General features: G+C 39.2%; 1 protein-coding gene across 3 annotated transcripts in view; it reads right to left on the bottom strand.

Annotated features, from left to right (window-relative positions):
- PDE3B (phosphodiesterase 3B) overlaps positions 1 to 21,917 on the bottom strand; it is a 171,245-nt gene that overhangs the window by 53,156 nt on the left and 96,172 nt on the right. For all 3 annotated transcript variants that reach the window (XM_045796544.2, XM_045796546.2, XM_045796547.2), the window contains exons 2-3: positions 19,083 to 19,133; positions 2,064 to 2,312 (exon numbers count right to left, since the gene is read on the bottom strand). In XM_045796544.2, coding sequence (XP_045652500.2) covers positions 2,064 to 2,312; positions 19,083 to 19,133 — 300 coding nt within the window. The remainder of the gene's footprint in view (positions 1 to 2,063; positions 2,313 to 19,082; positions 19,134 to 21,917) is intronic.

The raw sequence follows: 21,917 nt of genomic DNA, 5'->3' as shown, positions 1-21,917 counted from the left end.
CCTGGAGAAACTGAAAGATGCAGAGCTAGCTTTTCAATTAGCAATTAACTCAGAACACCACTAGCATTAATATTTTACCTTAACTTTTGAAAATATTCTAAAGTGATCCAAATAATTAACCGATGTATTTATTTCTTTTTTATCACCGAATAGGTGTTTTACCGAGATTTACATAAAAGTCTTTGCTTCTTCTGAATTTCCCCCATTAGCAAATACTGAAACCATCTCAGAGATAAATATCTCCTATGTTTAAGTTTCCCAAGCATGTTGATTTTGTAAAGTTTCATAGTTAGTTAGACTCACAGTGAAAACGTTCTTTGTGGAACATAATCCTTTCTGGCTATAATTTAGGTCCATATAGTCTCTTTTAGTTCTTAACACATATAGAGGACATTTACATTAAATTATCTTTTACAACGCCCTTTTCCTTACTAATTATCTTTTCATAAATGGCTATTGTTGTTTTCTGGAGTAGTATCAGCCTTTTTCTATTCTTTCCCAAAAGCAGAGACAAATTAGATGTGAAATTCAAAAAAGAAGTTTAAAGAACACAAAGAAAAGAAACAAGGGTTACTTCCTGGTTCTTATAGAACTTACTCCTATCAGTAGATTCCAGTACCAAAAATAAGCCTGATTAACTAGAATGGTCAGGAAATGAGGCACTTAGGCATCCTGTTTAATTAATATTGTTTAAAATTCTTCTAAAATGTACCAGTACACTTTTTTTTACACAATAAACATAGTAACAAACATAATACTGATATCAGTAATATTTTTCTGATTAAGATTTTTAAGAATTATTATTAAAAATTGCTCTTCCATTGTGTCAAGTATACTTCAATTGAAAAAAGAGAAAAACTATTCAAAACATCAAATATCAATGGAAAACACAAAGAGCAACGTATCAAGTGAAAACCAAAGAATATATTAGAGTTATTTTATTGATGAATTTATTACTGTCACTTGTCATGCTTGCGATTAAACTATTTCTCATAGGTAGAGAGCTAAGAAGAATGCCATATAACTAAGCACCATTGTTAATTGGATTTTGACGAAGGCAAGTGTTACTGTATGTATTTCTTAAAAATAAAAGCATCACATAATCACCTATCGTCTAGATTTGTGATCAGTAATTGGGCTTGCTTAATTTTTCGACATTTCTAAATCCTAATGCTGAGAACTAACAAAATGAAACTGACAGACCGAAATCCTTTCAAAATTATATTTAACTTTTTCTAAGCTCAATAATGTATATAACATTATTACAATGAACGAAATTAACTGATTTGAATTTTATCTTCTCTTGAACAGTTTCTTGACCTGTAGAGTAAATTAATCTAGAATAATCTCTAAAATGTTTTTATTTCTACAGTTTATGATTTTAGCTATTGATAAAGATATTGATTAGTCAAATAAAGCAATTTTAATTGCACTCTGAACAAGCAGAATGTAGACCTACTTAGAACAGTATTTATTATTTCTTAAAGAAAATCCTATTTCGAAGCATTGATATTTAAAGAAAAATTAATCCCAATTTTAATGATGGAAAAATCATGTCTATTGGGCGATAGCAATCTCTAGTGCGTAAAGGGGGAAAAGCAGAGACCAAAAAAATGTGAAAATTAATTTAAGATAATGCTATGTAATTCGTAAAATGAATACTGTAACAATCAATTCTTTGTGGTTCAGGAAGAACAATTCCTGGATTCTAAATCATACAACAGATTAATGACACGATAGGACCACTAGTTTGTTATGCAAGCCTGAAATTAAATTTGTGTGTTGTTTTCCACTTAAAAACAATAACAATGATGATAAATAGTTGTAATCAATGAAGTTTTAACTGCTGATTATAGCAAAGTTATTTAGAATAAAAGCTGAATACTCATTTAGAATTATTTGAGATTTACAACTGCCTCCAAAGTCCCAAGGAGCTCAATATACTGTATAAAAAAGCTGATCCCTGAAAAAGAAATTGTATTTTATCTAAGCTATAAAGGAGCAGTTTTAATTTGAAAACAAAAAACATGGTAAGTAGGGCTGGCTGATTACTGTATCTTGACCTTGTGAAGTTTTCGATCTCCTTTCTCAGTTGGGTCCTCTATTTCTGAGCAGGGGTAAAATCCAGGAAATGGTGTCAGAGGATTAATCTTTGGCCTACAGGAACCTGAGAAAGCACCCATCAAGCTACTGATACTCCGAAGGGAGGAAATGACTTGTGGGGGAAGGGTCGGATCGACCAGAAGATCTGACACCATATTGCGAGCCTCATTTAGCACTGAAAGATCAACTCCACTTCCACCTCCAGAATTCTAGAAAAGAAAAGAAAAAGTAATATTATAGATTTGCTACGAAAACACTCCAACACTGAAGAAACACTCTATTTTAAATCAATATATACACAGAATATAAATCCACAGAGTTCTTCCAGTTAACCTGACGCACTTAAGAGGCACCGAGCGTAGTGACATGGCTCTGTTGCAAAGACATCAGAATTTGAAATCTACACTTTAATCCTAATTGTATGATTTTGAGCAAGCTATTTAACATCTTAACTTTTCAGTTTCTTTACCATAAAACGGAGATTATAACAACTATCTCATTGAGGGCTGACAGGAGACTTTAGTCTGAGAATACATGTAAAACACATAAGGCAATATATTTAAAGTGCAATAAATCACAGTATAACCAACAATATTATGGAAAGTAAGAAGATAAAAATACAGGAAAAAAGGTGTCAGAGTTTGAAGGAGATGGTGATTAACTTTGAACTGATTGGTCACCAACAACTTCATGGAAGGGCTAACAACGCACGTGGCCTTAAAGAGTGGCTAGGGAAGATATTTTTAAAATCTACAATAAATATTTCACATGATGTGTACATATGGTATAATTTTACTTCTTGAAAATATATATATATACAATGTTCAACTCAATTGCCCATAGAAATGAGTGCACGGATAATCAACAGTGAATTAAATGTTACTTTCGTTGCTTTTATTGTACTTTGAACTTATATTTGAGTGTGTCCAAAATTCATAATTATCGAATGCATTTAATGACTTAACCAGAAAACTGTTTATTAAGTATCCTCAACACATTTCAGAACTAAGAAATGTCATGGAAGTTAGAACAATATATAGCTAGATAATGTCTTTGCTCTTTGGGGAATTTTTTTTTCCTTGTGAAGTATTATTTTGTCTTAGCTTTTATCTGAAAACATTCCCTATTACTAGGGGATAGCCCAGCCATTTCTAATCTGTTTCCCTATATATGTCACTATAAGATAATTAAGCATACTTCTGATAAATAGCTTCCCATAAAATTGAATTGCTGAACCATAGTAAATTAATGTGTTACAATTCGATCATTACTATAAAACTGCGCTCCTGTATGTTGGCTAAATCTCTTCTTCTATAAATTGTATTACAACAGCATCTGCTTCCCGACATCCACATGAGAAGCCTGTTGATACCGGAGGTGGTGTTCCCGTACAGATTGTGTGTCATTCCTCTCTAGTTGCTTTCAAGTTATTTTCTTTGGTCTTTAGTTTTTGAATGTTTAAATATGACACGGCTTGCAGATATTGGGGGGGGGGGGGTTCATATTTGGGATTCACTCAGCTTGTCGAATTTGTAGGATTACTTCTTTTGCAACATTTGGGGAAGTTTACAGCCTTTTTTTTTTTTTTTTCCAAATAATCTTTTAAACTCACTCTCCCTCCTTCTCAGACACCAATATGAATTCTGGATCTTTTGCTATTGTCCCACAGGTCCCTAAAGCTGTTCATCTTGTTTCCGTCTATTTCCTCTCTGTTGTTCAAATCAGTAAATTCTGTTGCTCTATCCTTAAGCTCACAAATTCCGTCCTCTGTCATCTCCACTCTCCTAAGCCCATGCAGCAAATTTTTCATTTCCGTTATTGCATTTTTCAGTTTCATAGTTTTCATTTCTTTCTTTTTTATAATTTCTACAGATCTACCTCAGAGATGTTGCAGGGTTGGTTCCAGACCACTGCAACAGCGCAAATAGCACAATAAAGTGAGTCAAATAAATTTTGTTTCCTAGTGCATATAAAAGTCATGTTTACAATATACTGTAGTCTATTATGTGTGCAATGGCATTATGTCTAAAAAAACCAAACCAATGTACAGACCTTAATTTAAAAATACTTTATTTAGCCACCTGGGTGGCTCAGTCGGTTAGGCATCTGACTCTTGACTTCAGTTCAGGTCATGACCTCAGGGTTGTGAGATCAAGCCCTGTGTCAGGCTCCCGCACTGGGTGTGGGGCCTGCTTAGGATTCTCTATCTCTATTCTCTCTCTCCCTCTGCTCCCCCTCTACACTCTCCCCGCCTCTAAAAAAGAATACTTTATTGCTAAAAAATGCTAACCATCATCTGAGTTTTCAGTGAGTTGTCATCTTTTTGCTAGTGGAGGGTCTTGAATTTGATGTTGACGGCTGCAGACTGATCAAATCAAGGTGGTGATTGCTAAAGGCTGGGGTGGCTGTGGCAATTTCTTAAAATAAACGAAGTTAGCAGCATTCAATGGCCTCTTCCTTTCACCAAGAGTTTCTCGGTCGCATGTGATGCTGTTTGACAGCATTCTACCTGATTGGCTTTCCAAGATGGCGGAGGAGTAGGAGACACCGTTTTCAGCCGGTCCTCCGAGTCGAGCTGGATAGGTACCAGACCAGCCTAAACAACCACGGAACCAGCCTGAGACGCAGGAAGACGCATCTGGATCTCTACAAATGAACATCTCCAGCGCTGAGTATTGAGGTACGAAGCGGGGAGCCGTGAAACCGCGCACAGATATCGGAAGATAAACGGAAGGGGGAGGGAGCCGCCGTGTTCGGGCGCCGGGAAGCGGTAGCCACTTGCACGGGAGAGCGGGCGGGGCTCGCGGACGGCACCCACAAAACAGCAGACTGAGACCGTGAGCCGGGTGCGCGCGCCACCAGGCATCTCGCGGAACACCGGAATCCCGGTGCGCTCACTGGATCCAGACTGAGACCGGGAGATCCGGGAGCGCGCGCGGGGCGGCCGGTGGCTGGCGGCATTAGAAACACAAAGGACAGAGACGCCGGCCCTGGAAGTGAGGGCTGGGACGCCGGGTGTGGGGCGCACATCCCGGGACGCTGCAGGGTTGAGCAGCACCAACAGAAACAGAGTTAAAGTGGCCAGAACATCAGTGGAGAACGGGCCGCAATCCCTCTGTTCTGTGACAGAGGCTGAAATTTGGCCGCTGCTGCTCTGACTCTCAGAAGAGGCACAGCAAACCGCCAGGGAAAGCCGCCAGAGAACAAAAGCCTGGAAATACCGGCTCAGGGAGTGCCCATCCCCATCCCCCCTCGCAGGGGACGCCGAGACTCTACCCAAACAGGGCTGCCTGAGTATCAGCGCGGCAGGCCCCTCCCCCAGAAGGCAGGCTGAAAAATCAAGAAGCCCACAACCCGGGTGCCTGGGTGGCGCAGTCATTGAGCGCCTGCCTTCGGCTTAGGGCGTGATCCCGGCGTTCCGGAAAGGAGTCCCTCATCGGGCTCCTCCGCTGGGAGCCTGCTTCTTCCTCTTCCACTCCCCTGCTTCTGTTCCCTCTCTCGCTGGTTGGCTGCCACATAAATAAATAAATAAAATCTTTAAAGAAGAAGCCCACATCCCTAAGATCCCTATAAAACAAGGGGCACGGCCTGGGACTCAGTCAATAATTTGGGCTCTGGAAACCCCGCAACCTCTCTTCATCAGAATGACAAGAAGGAGAAGCCCCCCCCCAGCAAAGAAAAGACAGTGAGTCTGTGGCCTCTGCCACAGAAATAATGGATATGGATGTAACCAAATTATCAGAAATGGAATTCAGAGTAACGATGGTCAAAATGATGAGTAGAATTGAAAAAACTATTAACGAAAAGGTTACTGAGAATATAGAATCCCTAAGGACAGAAATGAGAGCGAATCTGACAGAAATTAAAAATTCTATGAGCCAAATGCAGGCAAAACTAGAGGCTCTGACGGCCAGGGTCGCAGAAGCAGAGGAACGGGTTAGTGAATTGGAGGATGGGTTAATAGAAGAAAAAATGAAAATAGAAGATGGTCTTAAAAAAATCCACGCCCACGAATGTAGGTTACGGGAGATTACTGACTCAATGAAACGATCCAATGTTAGAATCATCGGCATCCCCGAGGGGGTGGAGAAAAACAGAGGTCTAGAAGAGATATTTGAACAAATTGTAGCTGAAAACTTCCCTAATCTAGCAAGGGAAACAAACATTCGTGTCCAAGAGGCAGAGAGGACCCCTCCCAAGCTCAACCATGACAAACCTACGCCACGTCACGTCATAGTGCAATTCACAAATATTAGATGCAAGGATACAGTACTGAAAGCGGCCAGGGCAAAGAAATTTCTCACGTACCAAGGCAAAAGCATCAGAATTACGTCAGACCTGTCTACACAGACCTGGAATGAGAGAAAGGGTTGGGGGAGCATATTTAAAGCTCTTTCAGAGAAAAACATGCAGCCAAGGATCCTTTATCCAGCAAGACTGTCATTCAGAATTGATGGAGAAATAAAGACATTTCAGAATCGCCAGTCACTAACCAATTTTGTAACCATGAAACCAGCCCTACAGGAGATATTACGGGGGGTTCTATAAAAGTAAAAAGGCCCCAAGAGTGATACAGAACAGAAAGTCACAGCCAATACAAACAAAGACTTTACTGGCAACATGGCAACATTAAAATCATATCTCTCAGTAATCAGTCTTAATGTAAATGGTTTGAACCATCCCATAAAACGTCACAGGGTTGCAGATTGGATAAAAAGAAATGACCCATCCATTTGCTGTCTACAAGAGACTCATTTCAAACCCAAAGATGCATTCAGACTGAGAGTAAGGGGATGGAGTACCATCTTTCACGCAAATGGACCTCAAAAGAAAGCTGGGGTAGCAATTCTCATATCAGATAAATTGGATTTTAAACTACAGACTATAGTTAGAGACGCAGAAGGGCACTATATTATTCTTAAGGGAAGTATTCAACAAGTGGATATGACAATTATAAATATATATGCCCCCAACAGGGGAGCAGCAAGATACACAAGCCAACTCTTAACCAGAATAAAGAGACATATAAATAAAAATACATTAATAGTAGGGGACCTCAACACTCCACTCTCAGAAATAGACAGAACACCCTGGCAAAAACTAAGCAAAGAATCAAAGGCTTTGAATGCCATACTCAACGAGTTGGACCTCATAGATATATATAGAACACTACACCCCAGAACCAAAGAATACTCATTCTATTCTAATGCCCATGGAACATTCTCAAGAATAGACCATGTTCTGGGACACAAAACAGGTCTCAACCGATACCAAAAGATTGAAATTATCCCCTGCATATTCTCAGACCACAACGCTCTGAAATTGGAACTCAACCACAAGGAAAAATTTGGAAGAAACTCAAACACTTGGAGACTAAGAACCATCCTGCTCAGGAATGACTCGATAAACCAGGAAATCAAAAATCAAATTAAACAATTTATGGAGACCAATGAGAATGAAAATACAACAGTCCAAAACCTATGGGATACTGCAAAGGCAGTCCTAAGGGGGAAATACATAGCCATCCAGGCCTCACTCAAAAGAATAGAAAAATCTAAAATGCAGTTTTTATATTCTCACCTCAAGAAGCTGGAACAGCAACAGAGGGACAGGCCTAATCCACGCACGAGGAAGCAGTTGACCAAAATTAGAGCTGAAATCAATCAAGCAGAAACCAGAAGTACAGTAGAGCAGATCAACAGGACTAGAAGCTGGTTCTTTGAGAGAATCAATAAAATTGACAGACCACTGGCAAGACTTATCCAAAAGAAAAGAGAAAGGACCCAGATTATTAAAATTATGAATGAAAAAGGAGAGGTCACGACGAGCACCATTGAAATTGGAAGGATTATTAGAAATTTTTATCAACAGCTATATGCCAATAAACTAAGCAATCTGGAAGAGATGGAATCCTTCCTGGAAACCTATAAACTACCAAGATTGAAACCGGAAGAAATTGATTCCTTAAACAGGCCAATTAATTATGAAGAGATTGAGTCAGTGATAAACAACCTTCCAAATAACAAAACTCCAGGCCCGGACGGTTTTCCTGGGGAATTCTACCAAACATTCAAAGAAGAAATAATACCTATTCTCCTAAAGCTATTTCAAAAAATAGAAACAGAAGGAAAGCTACCAAACTCATTCTATGAGGCCAATATTACCTTGATCCCCAAACCAGGCAAAGACCCCCTCAAAAAGGAGAATTACAGACCGATTTCCCTAATGAATATGGACGCCAAAATCCTCAACAAGATACTTGCTAATAGAATCCAACAGTACATTAAAAGGATTATCCATCACGAGCAAGTGGGATTCATACCTGGGATGCAAGCGTGGTTCAATATTCGCAAATCAATCAGCGTGATACATCATATCAACAAGAAAAGACTCAGGAACCATATGATCCTCTCAATCGATGCCGAAAAAGCATTTGACAAAATACAGCATCCTTTCCTGATTAAAACCCTTCAGAGTGTAGGAATAGAAGGTACATTTCTCAATCTCATAAAAGCCATCTATGAAAAGCCTACTGCAAATATTATTCTCAATGGGGAAAAGCTGGAAGCCTTTCCCTTAAGATCAGGAACTCGACAAGGATGCCCACTCTCGCCACTATTATTCAACATAGTACTAGAAGTCCTTGCAACAGCAATCAGACGACAAAAAGGGATCAAAGGTATTCAAATTGGCAAAGAAGAAGTCAAAATGTCTCTCTTTGCAGATGACATGATACTCTATATGGAAAACCCAAAAGAAGCCACTCCCAAACTATTAGAAGTTATAGAGCAATTCAGTAACGTGGCAGGATACAAAATAAATGCTCTACCTACAGCAGAACTTTTTTCAAACTTGGAGTCAATCCTCTCAAAACCTGCTGGTGCTTTCTCAAGCTTCCCTAATATTCTAAATGCTTTGTTGTCATTTCAACAGTCTTCACAGCGTCTTCACTAGGAGTAGATTCTATCTCATTAAACCACTTTCTTTGTTCGTCCAAAAGAAGCAACTCCTCATATGTTCAAGTTTTATCAGGAGATTGCAGCAACTCAGTCATCGTCAGGCCCACGTGATTGTATTTCTCTTGCTGTTTCTACCACAGCGGTAGTTACTTTCTTTTTTTTTTTTTTAACCTTTTTTTTTTTTTAAGATTTTATTTATTTATTTGACAGAGACAGAGACAGCCAGCGAGAGAGGGAACACAAGCAGGGGGAGTGGGAGAGGAAGAAGCAGGCTCATAGCAGAGGAGCCTGATGTGTGGCTCGATCCCACAACGCCGGGATCACGCCCTGAGCCGAAGGCAGATGCTTAACCGCTGTGCCACCCAGGCGCCCCAGCGGTAGTTACTTTCTTCACCTAAGTCTTGAACCCCTTAAAGTCGTCTGTGAAGGTTAGAATCAACTTCTTCCAAATTCCTGTTAACGCTGGTATGTTGACCTCCTGAATGGCGAATCCTTTTCAGAAGGTTTTCAATTTTCGTTGCCCAGATCCGACACAGGAATCACTGTCTGTGGCAGGTACAGCCTTACAAAATGTATTTCTTAAATAATGAGACTTGAAAGTCAAAACTACTCCTTGCTCCCAGGCTGCAGAATGGACTTTGCGTTAATAGGCATGAAAACATTAATCTTGTTGTACATCTCCATGGGAGCTCTTGGGTGATCGGGTGCATTGCCAACGAGCAGTAATACTTCAATCTTTTTTTTTCTGAGGAGGTCTCGAAAGTGGGCTTAAAATGTTCAGTAAACCGTTGCAAACAGATGTGCTTTATTGTTCCATTTACAGAGTACGTTTAACATAATTCTTAATGACCCTGGGATTTTCAGAACAGTAAATGAGCACTGGCTTCAATGTCAAGTCACCAGCTGCTAAATTAGCCCCAGTGAGAGAATCGGTCTATCCTTTGAAGCTTTGAAGGCTTGAAGCCAGGCACTGACTTCTCCTCTCTGGCGTGGAAGCCCTGGGTGCCATCTTCCTCCAATAGAAGGCTGTTTCACCCGCACAGAAAATCTGTTGTTCAGTGTAACCACCATCATTAACTGGCTGGGATCTTCTGGGTGACTTGCCGTGGCTTCTCCGTCAGCACTCACTTGCACTTTGATGTTACGGAGATGGCGTCCTTCCTCAAACCTCATGAACCAATTTCTGCTACTTTCAGACTTTTTTCTGCAGCTTCTTCACCTCTCTCAGCCTTCACAGAACTGCAGAGAGTTAGGACCACGCTCTGGATTAGGCTTTGGCTGAAGAGAATGTTGTGGTTGGTTTGATCGTCTATCCAGACCACTCAAACTTTCTCCCTATCAGCAATAAAGCTGCCTCACTTTCTTGTCATTCACCTGTTCACCGAAGCAGCCCTTTTACATTTCCTTTAAGAACTTCACCTTTGCCTTCACAACGTGGATGTCTGATGCAAGAGACCTAGCTTTTGACCTAGCTCAGTTTTCGACATGCCTTCCTCTCAAAGCTTAATCATTTCTAGCTTTTCATTTAAAGTGAGAGATGTGTGACTCTCACCTGAACACTAAGAGGGCCTTTTAGGGTTATTAACTGACCGAATTTCAGTGTTGTTGCATCTCGGGAAATGAGGAGGCCCAGAGAGAAGGGGGAGAGATGGGGAACAGCGGCCAGTGGAGCAGTCATAACACACACAGTGTTTATTAAGTTCACCGTCTTCCATGAGCATGATTCGTGGCACCCAGAACAATCACAATAGTAACATCAGAGATCACTGATCGAAGATCACCTAACAAGTATAATAATGAAAGGGGTGCCTGGGTGGCACAGCGGTTAAGCATCTGCCTTTGGCTCAGGGCGTGATCCCAGCGTTATGGGATCGAGCCCCACATCAGGCTCCTCCGCTATGAGCCTGCTTCTTCCTCTCCCACTCCCCCTGCTTGTGTTCGTTCCCTCTCTTGCTGGCTGTCTCTATCTCTGTCGAATAAATAAATAAAATCTTAAAAAAAAAAGTATAATAATGAAAAAGTCTGAAATATTTTAACAATTATTAAAATGTGTTAGAGAAACATGAAGTGAGCAAATGCAGTTGTTAAAACAGTAAAAACAGGGGCGCCTGGGTGGCACAGTCGTTGGGTGTCTGCCTTTGGCTCGGGGTGTGATCCCAGCGTTCTGAGATTGAGCCCCACATCAGGCTTCTCTGCTGGGAGCCTGCTTCTTCTTCTCCCACTCCCCCTGCTTGTGTTCCCTCTCTCGCTGGCTGTCTCTCTCTGTCAAATAAATGAATAAAATCTTTAAAAAAAAAAAAGTAAAAACAGACTTGCTTGATGCAGAGTGGCTACATACCTTTGATTTGTAAAAACAAAACAAAACAAAAAAACCCACAGTACCTGCAAGGCCCAGTAAAAGGGGGCGTGCCTGTATTTTTGCTGTTGAGATTTTCTGTTTGTTTATTTGTAATTGCTTTTTATGATGGCTGCTTTAAAATTTCTTGTCAGGGGCACCTGGGTGGCTTGGTTAAGCGCCTGACTCTTGATTTTGGCTCAGGTCATGATCTCAGAGTCCCACATCAGACTCCCTGCTCCGTGGGGAAGTCTGTTTGTCCCTCTCCCTCTGCTCCTCCCCCTGCTCATGCTCTCTTTCTCTCTCTCTCTAAAATAAAGAAATAAAATCTTAAGAAAAAATCTGTCAGATAATTCCAAATCTGATTCATCTTGGTGTTAAGCATGGATTGTTTTTTTCTCATTCAAATTGTGATTTTCCTGGTTCTTGGTATGAAAAGTGATTTCTTTATCATCAACATTTTCGCGATTATCCTAGAAGACTCTGGGTCCTATTTAAATCTTCTGTATTTAGAGGTGGTGTCTCTGTTTAGATTTAGCAACAGGTCCTAGACTACTTTTTCAGGCTGTGGTTCTAATGACAATTTAGTTTTCAGGGCATTCACAGTGGTATTTCAGTTTGATTGTTTTCTGGTGCCACTAGGGTTCCCACTGGTCCTTACCAGTACCTCTGTGGGTGAGGAGATGGGAGGAGGAGGGAGGAATTTCCTCCCCTTGAGCCACCTGGTACCTCTCGGTGGGGCAAGAGAGTCTCCAGGCCACAGAGACAAACAGCACCTACTGGACTAGACACATTATTGGCAGTATTCCCTCTGCCAGGCCCCCTGGCCACCCAGTCTCTCACTAGGTAAGGGGAGTCTCCTGCTCAGCAGGGAATGAGAATCCCTCCTTGACCTCTTACTTTCAGTGGAGTTCCTGATTAGTTTTCCCTTGCTAGAGCAACTACACTCATTTGGTGTTATTGGCAGGACTCTCATTTAATCTTGGGGAAGGAAGGAGCCTATCTGAATCATACTCTGTTACTGGGTTGGGAGTCAGGACTTGGTGACCTTTTGCTGTTAGGCAGGGGTTATAAGAAACCCTATCACTATAGTTTTTCTCCATTACTGGGGTGCCTAACTAGTCCACCCTCCTCTTTCCATTTTTCAGAATTCTCCTTTGGTTGCCTCCTGTTATTTCCAGAGTTTATAGTGATACTTAGTGGAGAGAAGAAGGGAGAATTAAATCTGGCAATACATGCAGAGCACATTGAGCAATGTATAGTGCATAAAGGTAAAGTACAATAAGTACTATTATTAATATTATGGAAAGTGATGGAATAAAAATACAGATAAAGTGGCATCAGAGTTCAAAGAAGATACATAAACTTTAATCTGAATGGTTAACAGAAACTTTATGGAAGGGGTAGCATTTGAGCTGAGATATTAATTTGTAGGATTTTATTTATAAAGATTAGGGAGAAATAATTCTTTTACAATAAAACTAAAAATTTATTTGGGGGAGCTCATCAAGAAAGAATGCAAATAAAGGTACAAAAGCAGTAAAATAGCAAAGTACAGGGATCATGAAATTATTAAAGTACAGGTTTCTTTCTTTCTTTCTTTTTTTAAGAGCACTGGAAAATATGTTTGGAAAGGCATGTTGGGACCAAACTTTTGAGAATACCAGATTCCAGGCTAATGGACAGGAGGAAGGGAGAATCACAGATTTTGAGCAGTTTAAAGAGGAAGAGTAAAGCGAGGAAAGAGAAAAGTAAGTAATGGAGGGCACTGAAAGGTTAGAGAAGGTGAAAAGACCATCTTTATGTTAAGAACTTGACAGAGATGTGGGAAAAGAGAATTCCAGGCAGGGAGACCAGCAAGTGTGAAGACCCAGAGGCCCAGCCTACCCAGCCTACTTGAGGAATAACAAGGAGGCCCGAGTGACTGGGGCAGAGTAAACAAAGGAGAAATGAGTACGACCCGAGGTCAGAGAAGTGAGCGGGAATAAAGTGAGGGACCGCGTCGTGCACGGTCACGTAGGTCCGTGATAAGGACTTCAACTTTTATTCCGGGCGAGAGGAGTGTAGTAAGCAAGAGAGACAAATTTTTAAATCTGAAGTTAAATTCCTATTTCCCATTAGCTTATATGCGGCAAATTTTGTTTTTGCCCAGAGACCTAAGAATAGATTCTGCATTTTAAAGGATGATTGGGGGCGCCTGGGTGGCACAGCGGTTAAGCGTCTGCCTTCGGCTCAGGGCGTGATCCCCGCGTTGGGGGATCGAGCCCCGCATCAGGCTCCTCCGCTATGAGCCTGCTTCTTCCTCTCCCACTCCCCCTGCTTGTGTTCCCTCTCTCGCTGGCTGTCTCTATCTCTGTCAAATAAATAAATAAAATCTTAATAAATAAATAAATAAATAAATAAAGGATGATTGAAGGGGGGGTAGGTGGCTGTGTATCACCTGCAAATGCTAAAATATTTACTATCTGGCCCTTTGGAGAAAAAACTGTGCTAAACCCTGTCTTATGCTACAATTTCAGAGATACTTGGAATTCATTGCTGTTGAAATTAATATTAGCTCACATTTTTATTGAGTGCTACTATCCACCAGGCACTTATTATTGTTGTTGTCGTAATCAGCCCTCTGAGGAAACTGGTATTATTCCCAATCTATAGATGACGAAATAGGTTCAGAGTGACTTAAGAGGCTTGCCTTATTTTTCAGCAAGGAGGCTGTATCAAACCAACTCTTCTGCCTAGAATAACTAGCCTAGAAAAGCTGAAATAAAATAAAAACAGCACCCATTTCAAGGCACCAGGGAACAGTCAAGCAGCCGGACCTTGGAAGAACAAGAACTCAGAGTTAATAAATTAAAATGAATCCGCCATACTGTGCTACCTTTTCCGTCAAGGACTCTGCTGCGGACTCGTACCTGGACGGGGCAGAGAGGATAGGAACCAGAGCAGTTAAGAGGCTAGGAAACAGAGCAGAGCTTTCTGTAGTCACCCGAGGCTGGAAGCCCATAACTGGAGTTCAGGCTTATCAAGATAGGCAGAGCTTTAAAGGCTAAGCCAGATCTCAGAGAGAAGAAAAAGAAGTAAGGCTGAATTCAGACCTGCTTTCCCCCAGAGGCATTTGCCAATTCGCAAACAGTGGCTGAGAGTTGAAAAAGCAAGCAAAAATTGTCAAACAGATTTCGATTTTGAAAGTAAAATAGAGCTTTCAGCAGTCTCAGTGCTGGAGGGAAAGACAAAAAAAGGAGTTCCTAGAAAACACCACTAACCAAACTGTTACAAGAAGAGACAGAAAACCAGAACAGGCCTAAAACTATTAAAGAAACTGAATACATAATTTAACATTTGTTCATAAAAAAAGCTCCAAACCGAGACGGCTTCACCACAGCATTCTTTCAAACGTTAAAGAAAGAATACCAATCTCACCAAATATTTCTAGATAATAGAAAGAGAGTGAATATTCCACTTTATAACGCCACTAAAACCTCTATACCAAAAACATGCCAAGAAACACTATGAAAAGCAAGAGTTATAGGCCAATTTTCTCATAAACATGAATTCAAAATTCCAAAACAAAAAATAAAATCCAGTGGTATATAGCCATATCATATATATGTATATTTTTTTAAATATCTTGATCAAATTTGCTTTATTCTGGGAATGTGGGAATGGTTTAACACAAGCATAGGATTAAACAATATAATTCACCACATTAATAGAATGGAAAAAAATCCAGGAATCATCTCCATAGATGCAGAATAAGCATCTGATAAAAATTCTACACCCATTCATGACTAAAAAGAGAAAAAAATGCCTTTAGTAAACTAGGATTGGAATGGAACTTCCTTAATCTGATAAAGGGTATCTACAGAAAACATTAGTGATATTTTCATCAAAAGATATCATGATAAATCAGACTAGGAGAGGACTTTTTAAAAAACACACATTTTGGGGAGCCTGGGTGGCTCAGTCAGTGAAGCGTCTGCCTTGGGCTCAGGTCATGATCCTGGGGTCGAGGGATGGGGCTCTGCACTCAGCGGGGAGCCTGCTTCTTCCTCTCCCTTTGCCCCCCACACTCCTGCTCTCTCTCTCTCAAATAAGTAAAATCTTTGAAAAAACCCACACATTTTAACTATATATATATGAATATATATATATTCATTTCTGAAATACATAAACAAATCCTACTGATCACCAAGTAAATCAGTATAAAAATAGGTCAAAGACCCAAGAATATCTGGGTAGCAATTAACATATAAAAAGATAGTCAACCTGATGAGTCATCAGTGAAATGCAAGTATTAAAAGCACAATGATACACTGTTCCACAGCTACCAGAATGGTTTAAAACATACCCTACCAAGTGTTCACAAGGATGTGGAGCAACTGGAACTCTCAAAGGCTGATGGCTGGGTAAAAATTGATACGACCTCTTGGAAAATTACAGAGGGCTATCTACTGACACTCAGCATATGCAGACCCAATGACCCAGCAATCCACTCCAAGATACACACCCAACAAAAAACATCACGAGTGCCACCAGCATTACTTACAATAGCCATGAAGGGGTTCAGGATGGGCCCTCCCAGAATGTACCCCTTTGGCATGGGTATTATTTTGCGCTGAAAGCACTTGAGATCTTGTGGCCTCAGGAGAAACTTCTACCCCTCCTTTAAGTACACAGAAGAATCTAAATTGGGGGGTCTTCCCCAGAATAAGGGTTATTAGCAGAGATAATTTTTTTAAGGATGTTAAGTAATCTCTACACCCAACATGGTACTCAAAACTACAACCCTGAGATCAAGAGTCAGATGCTCTACTGACTGAGCCAGCCAGGTGCCCCAGCAGAGATATATTTTATCTGAGTGAACCACTGTATGGCAGGGCAAACATCTAATTACCAAACACTTGCTCTTCTAACCACCCTGGGAATTACAACCCTTTCCTCTGACGTCCCAGATCCCTGCCCCCTTTCTCCTTAGTTGAGAATGACAGATATACCTTATTTTGCCCGACTGTCTTTGGAATTTCCACGTCTATGTGGATTACGTATAAGGATTCCTTATTAAATTTCATTTTTTCCTGTTAATCTGTCTTATATCAATTTGATTCTTAGCCCAGCTACAGGACCTTTGAGCAGATAGAAATTCTTGCTTCCTGACAGCCAGAAAGCTGAAAATTAAAAAAAAAAAAAAGTCCACCTAATAGAGAATAAATGAAAAAAGTGGAGTATATTCATTCAAAGAAATACTAAATACAATGAAAATTAATATTATTGCACATAGCAGTAATTCATCTCATAAATAAATTTTTTAAAGAAAGAAGCAAAACAAAATACACATCATTAATTCCATTTATATAAAATTCAAAGACAGGAAAAACTAAGTTGTGATAACAGAAATCAGGATGGAAATAATGCTTGGGAGAAGCTGACGACCAGTAGGGGAGCATAAGAGGGACTCTGGGAGAGCTGAATTCTTCATCTGAAAGATGTCACATGTATATAATCACTTTGAGAAAATTCATCAAGTTGTACACTTATGATTTACTCATTTTTATATATGAATGTTACATTAAAAAAATTTTTAAAGGGATAATTAGAAAGACAAAAAGGAGGGGTGCCTGGGTAGTGTAGGCAGTTAAGCTTCTGACTCTTGGTTTTGGCTCAGGTTGTGATCTTGGGGTCGTGGGATCGAGTCCCGCGGCAGGCTCTGTGCTAAGTGATGAGTCTGCTTGAGTTTCTCTCTCCATCTCCCTCTGCACCCCCAACCCCACCCTGCACGCATGAGCACGCACTTTCTCGCTCTCTCTCACTCAAATAAATGAAAAGAAAGAAGGAAGGAAGGAAGGAAGGAAGGAAGGAAGGAAAGAAAGAAAGAAAGAAAGAAAGAAAGAAAGAAAGAAAGAGGTAAATGAAGAGAGGGAGGAAAAAGGGAGATAGATGCCTAATACCACATATCAGTCTGTCTGACTACTGGTCTATGCTCTTAACCATTACTGCTTATTTATCTTTAGATTTTACTAGTAATTTAAATACTCTTTTAATTGGAAAGTGAGGATCTTGGTGAGTATGACTGATGAGAAAGCCCTTGTGTAGGTCAAAGAACCAGGCTTTTTTGGGTCAGAAGTGGCCTTCTTGATTTTATCTGACCATAATAGTTATGTTTTTTATTCACCAAAACCCAGAGAATATTTTCTTCTTATGGGGTGTTGTGGCTCTTCCATTCACACCTTAAAAATAAAACCCACTGAAAGGAATAATCATTTTTCAAAAATTGGGATAGAGAGAACTAACTAAATCTAATAAACAGGGGTACTGTTTCTGTAAATATAAAGGACAGAGATTTGACATTTATTAATGTTTATCTATTAGTGTGAAAACTATCAGGTTTCAAACCAGCATAACACAATTACAATAAATATGATTATATTTTATATTATATATAATTATAGTTATATGTTTTTATTTATTTTGTTAATATGTTACATATATTTTATATAATTTATCATTATTATAACATTCTATTTTTGTAAAACAAAATACACAAACACATTTCAATACGGTGAGAAAAGATCTATAAAGATATACATCAAAAGTTAACATAATTAACAGTTATTGCTTGATATTTAGGAGTGATTTTTCTCATATACTTATATTTTCAATTCTTCTGATATGAATATATACTACTTAAGTGATCAAAAAAGCTTCAAAGTATATATTATATGATTCCATTTATATATATAAAGTTCATTAATAAACCAGTTTAATTGGTGGAAGTCAGGACAGACATTATCCTTGGGGATACAGTCAATAATGAGAATGGTACACAAGTGAGGCTTCTGCAATAGTGGTGAAGTTCTATCTCTTGAAACGGGTATTAGTTATGTGGAATGTTTAGTTTGTGAAAATTTATCAAGCTGTGCACTTTTCTGTATGTATAATTTAATTAAAAGTTTACCAAAAACTTAAAAAAAATTTTTTTAACCAAAAACTGTGTTTTAGTTTCCCTAATAAAATATTCTGCCAATTGTTTTGCCTTTTCTCATATATGGCATTCAATCTATTTTCCCCTCTCTGAAGCAGTTGCTCACAATCAGGAAAAAAAATCCCACCCTTAATATAGAATTATTAGTTTATTCTGAGCCCAGATTATATTAGCAACATTTAAAAAATAATTCTTAAACAAGTATGGTTTCGTATCATTTTCTTTTTCCTCTCATGATTGAAATGTATTTTTTTTTAAATCACCTAAATGAAAGTTCTCTTTATTTTAGTTCAGTTAAAGAAAATCTTATGACACAGAAATCTTATGAAAGTAACTTTTTTAAAATGTCAAAAGTTTCAGGGCGCCTGGGTGGCTCAGTTGGTTAAGCATCTGCCTTAGACTCAGGTCATGATCCCAGGGTCCTGGAACCAAGCCCCATATTGGGCTCCCTGCTCAGTAGGGAGCCTGCTGCTCCCTTCCCCTGTGCCCTCCACCCCCCATCGTGTTCTCTCAAATAAATAAATAAATAAATAAATAAATAAATAAATAAATAAATAAATAAATAGAATCTTTTAAAAAACAAAAAATAACAAAATGTTAAAAGTTTCATTACAATATACCTGAGACTAACATTATGTGTCAACTATACTTCAATTAAAAAAAAAGTTTCATTACAGACATTATTAGTGATATTTACTATATTTACCTGATAATGAGGTTTATACCATTGCTTTAAGTCCCAATCCCAAAGAATCATCTGGAAAACAAAAACAAAAACACTTAGTTACAAACCAGAAATAAACAAATATATGTAAAGACAAAATGGAACATCTTCAATTACAGATACCTAAGATAGCTTACAGTTTGGGAGAGCAACTGGGAATGTGAGAATAAAATTATCTACAGAAAGAATATTCCATAAATTATACACTCTGTGATTGGGAAATCAAGAAAATTGTCAGAATAAAGTCACTATAATAAATTATATTCACCTTCAAAAAATCCATTACCACAAAAAGGAAAATATAAATCAAAATAACACCCCGTTAACAAGAAAAATTACAAATCACCAGACACTCTCCCTCCCCCCCTCCCATCCTCAAAGGATCATCAGTCATCATTCTACACCAGGGTCAATGGGTGGTGCTATTTCCTTACTAATAAGGCAGTTCTGGCAAAAGCAGTTTAAAAAGCTTGTCCTTGAGGTTAGATTAAGTATAAAGTAATGGATTATAAAAAGCAACACTCAACCCTTTTTGATACGCAGATAATTAGTGATGGTTTTCCTGTTTATCTCCTTTATAAGCTATCAGTGATAACGTCTTAGTCCAAGACTAGTATTTTCCTGTCCTTTTTCTTCCCAGCAAGCTTTCTGGCTGCTTCTCCTTCCAATAGTCACTATGCTCAAGGAGAAAACATTAGCTTTAATTTAGCCATCTACAACTGCTATCTATAATTAATCCTAAATTTCTCTTAATAGGTCTCCTTCTGCCAACATAAATTATAATTGCAATTTTCTACATAGCTTTGAACCCTAGTCTCAAATTTAAACCTAGTTAATTTGTAACACAATCACCTGATTTTTATATACTGAACTATTATTTTTTTTTCCAAGTAAATTCTACCCCCAACGGGGGGCTCCAACTCACAACCTGAGCCACCCAGGCGCACCCGAATAGTGAACTATTCGTGTTGTTTTTTATCCTTGGTCTTCTGTCTCCTGTCTGTAAAAGATCTTGAAGTGTTACCCACTGTATCACTGGTCCAATATTTTATAAGGAGTTCGCATTTTTTTTTCTGTAGAGGGACAGATAGTAAATATTTTAGGCTTTGCAAGCCACCTAAGGTCACTGCGACATAATCTTTTCTTGTTTGTTTTACAATGCTTTAAAATGCGAAAACATTCTTAGCTGGAGAGCCGAACCAAAACAGGCTGCTGGCTGGATTTGGTTGGTGGGCTACAGCTTGCTGACCCCTATTTTAGATGATATACCCACCCTTAATCCTTCAAAAAATTGTCAGTTGTCTTTATCACCATCTCCTTGTCAACATCCTTGCAGAAGGTCATCTCTTGCCAGTGAAAAGAAACCTATTTCTTCCCAACGAATATCCAGACATACTATAACTACATCTAAAATCCATGGACCAGTACTCACAGAATGGCTATGGTGTAACTACATGCAAAGTACTTCACGAACACTAGTAGTACTGACTCTTGAAATTTACTCAGTGTTTTCTATGGCCTTAAGTGTGATCCTGACATAATTATTTCAGGTTGTGATTTGACCAGCATACATTCTAGATTCTAGAGACATTAATTAATGCAGTTTAAGATGTTAATTACTTTCTCAGAACACTCATATTAAGAGTAACATAACTTGGGGGCGCCTGCGTGGCTCAGTTGGTTAAGCAGCCGACCGCTGATTTCAGCTCAGGTCAACATCTCAAGATCCTGGGATTGAGCCCTGCGTGGGACTCTGAGTTAAACCAGGAGTCTGCTTGTCCCTCTCCCCCTACCATTACCCCCCCCATTCTCTCTCCCTCTCTAAAAAAAATAAATCTTTTTTTTTTTAAAGAGTAATGTAACTTAAATCCCTAAGTTTCTTTTATACTTGGTATTGCTATGCTCACTTTGTCCATGCTACTCTCATACAATTTTTTTAAGTATTTATGTATGTATTTATTTATTTATTTGAGGGATAGTGAGAAGCAGACTCCCTGCTGAGCAGGGAGTCCTACACAGGGCTTGGTCCCAGGACCCCGGGATCATGACCTGAGCTGAAGGCTGACACTTAACTGACTGAGCCACCCAGGTGCCCCTACAATTGGTATTTTAGACCCAGCTGCAACTTTACTTCTGTCCTTATTTAGCCTGTCGAAGTTTTCTTTTGAGATTGAGGATGTCGACTAGCCTATTCACCATTCCTCTCATCACTTATAAACATCTGAGGTTTTCTTAAGTCACCAATAAAAGCACAGAATAGATAGGCGTGAAGTCAGAACCTCATGATGGGTCACCAAAAATTACCTAGGAGATAGGCATCAATTCACTAATTTGCATTCTGAATCTACAAACTTGCCTAACTGTACCGTGCTCCAATCCATACTTCCACATTTCTTCTACAAAGCATGCCATCAATGACAAATGCTCATTCCTCACTCTCCCAATTCAGGAGTCGAAGTAGAAGCTTTTGCTATATCAAGCACACTTTCATTAGGACAGTTTCTTAACACTGAGTCTTCCTTGCTCCCCACTTCATTCACCTGATGATAATTAAATAAATACTATCTTTGTAAATGCTTGTACTCTGATGCCCAAACTGTATCTGTGTTCATACCATGCATTCTTAAGGTAGTCCTATCACTCCCAAGCAGGCGAAAACTGGTTCTTAGGAGACCCCCCCCACCAAAAAAATCTTAAAAATAATAAAATGTTTGTAGTCCTCCAAATGCCACAGTACATAAACAGACAGGCTGTCAATCTACAGTTCTGAAATTTTACAGGAGGGGAGGAATGATTGGGGGGGGGGGAAGGAGCAGA

The sequence above is a fragment of the Ursus americanus genome, chromosome 24 (genome assembly GCF_024610735.1).
Source record: "Ursus americanus isolate L20-20 chromosome 24, mUrsAme1.1.p, whole genome shotgun sequence".
NCBI lineage: Eukaryota > Metazoa > Chordata > Mammalia > Carnivora > Ursidae > Ursus > Ursus americanus.
This window is presented reverse-complemented; position numbering and strand designations above follow the sequence as displayed.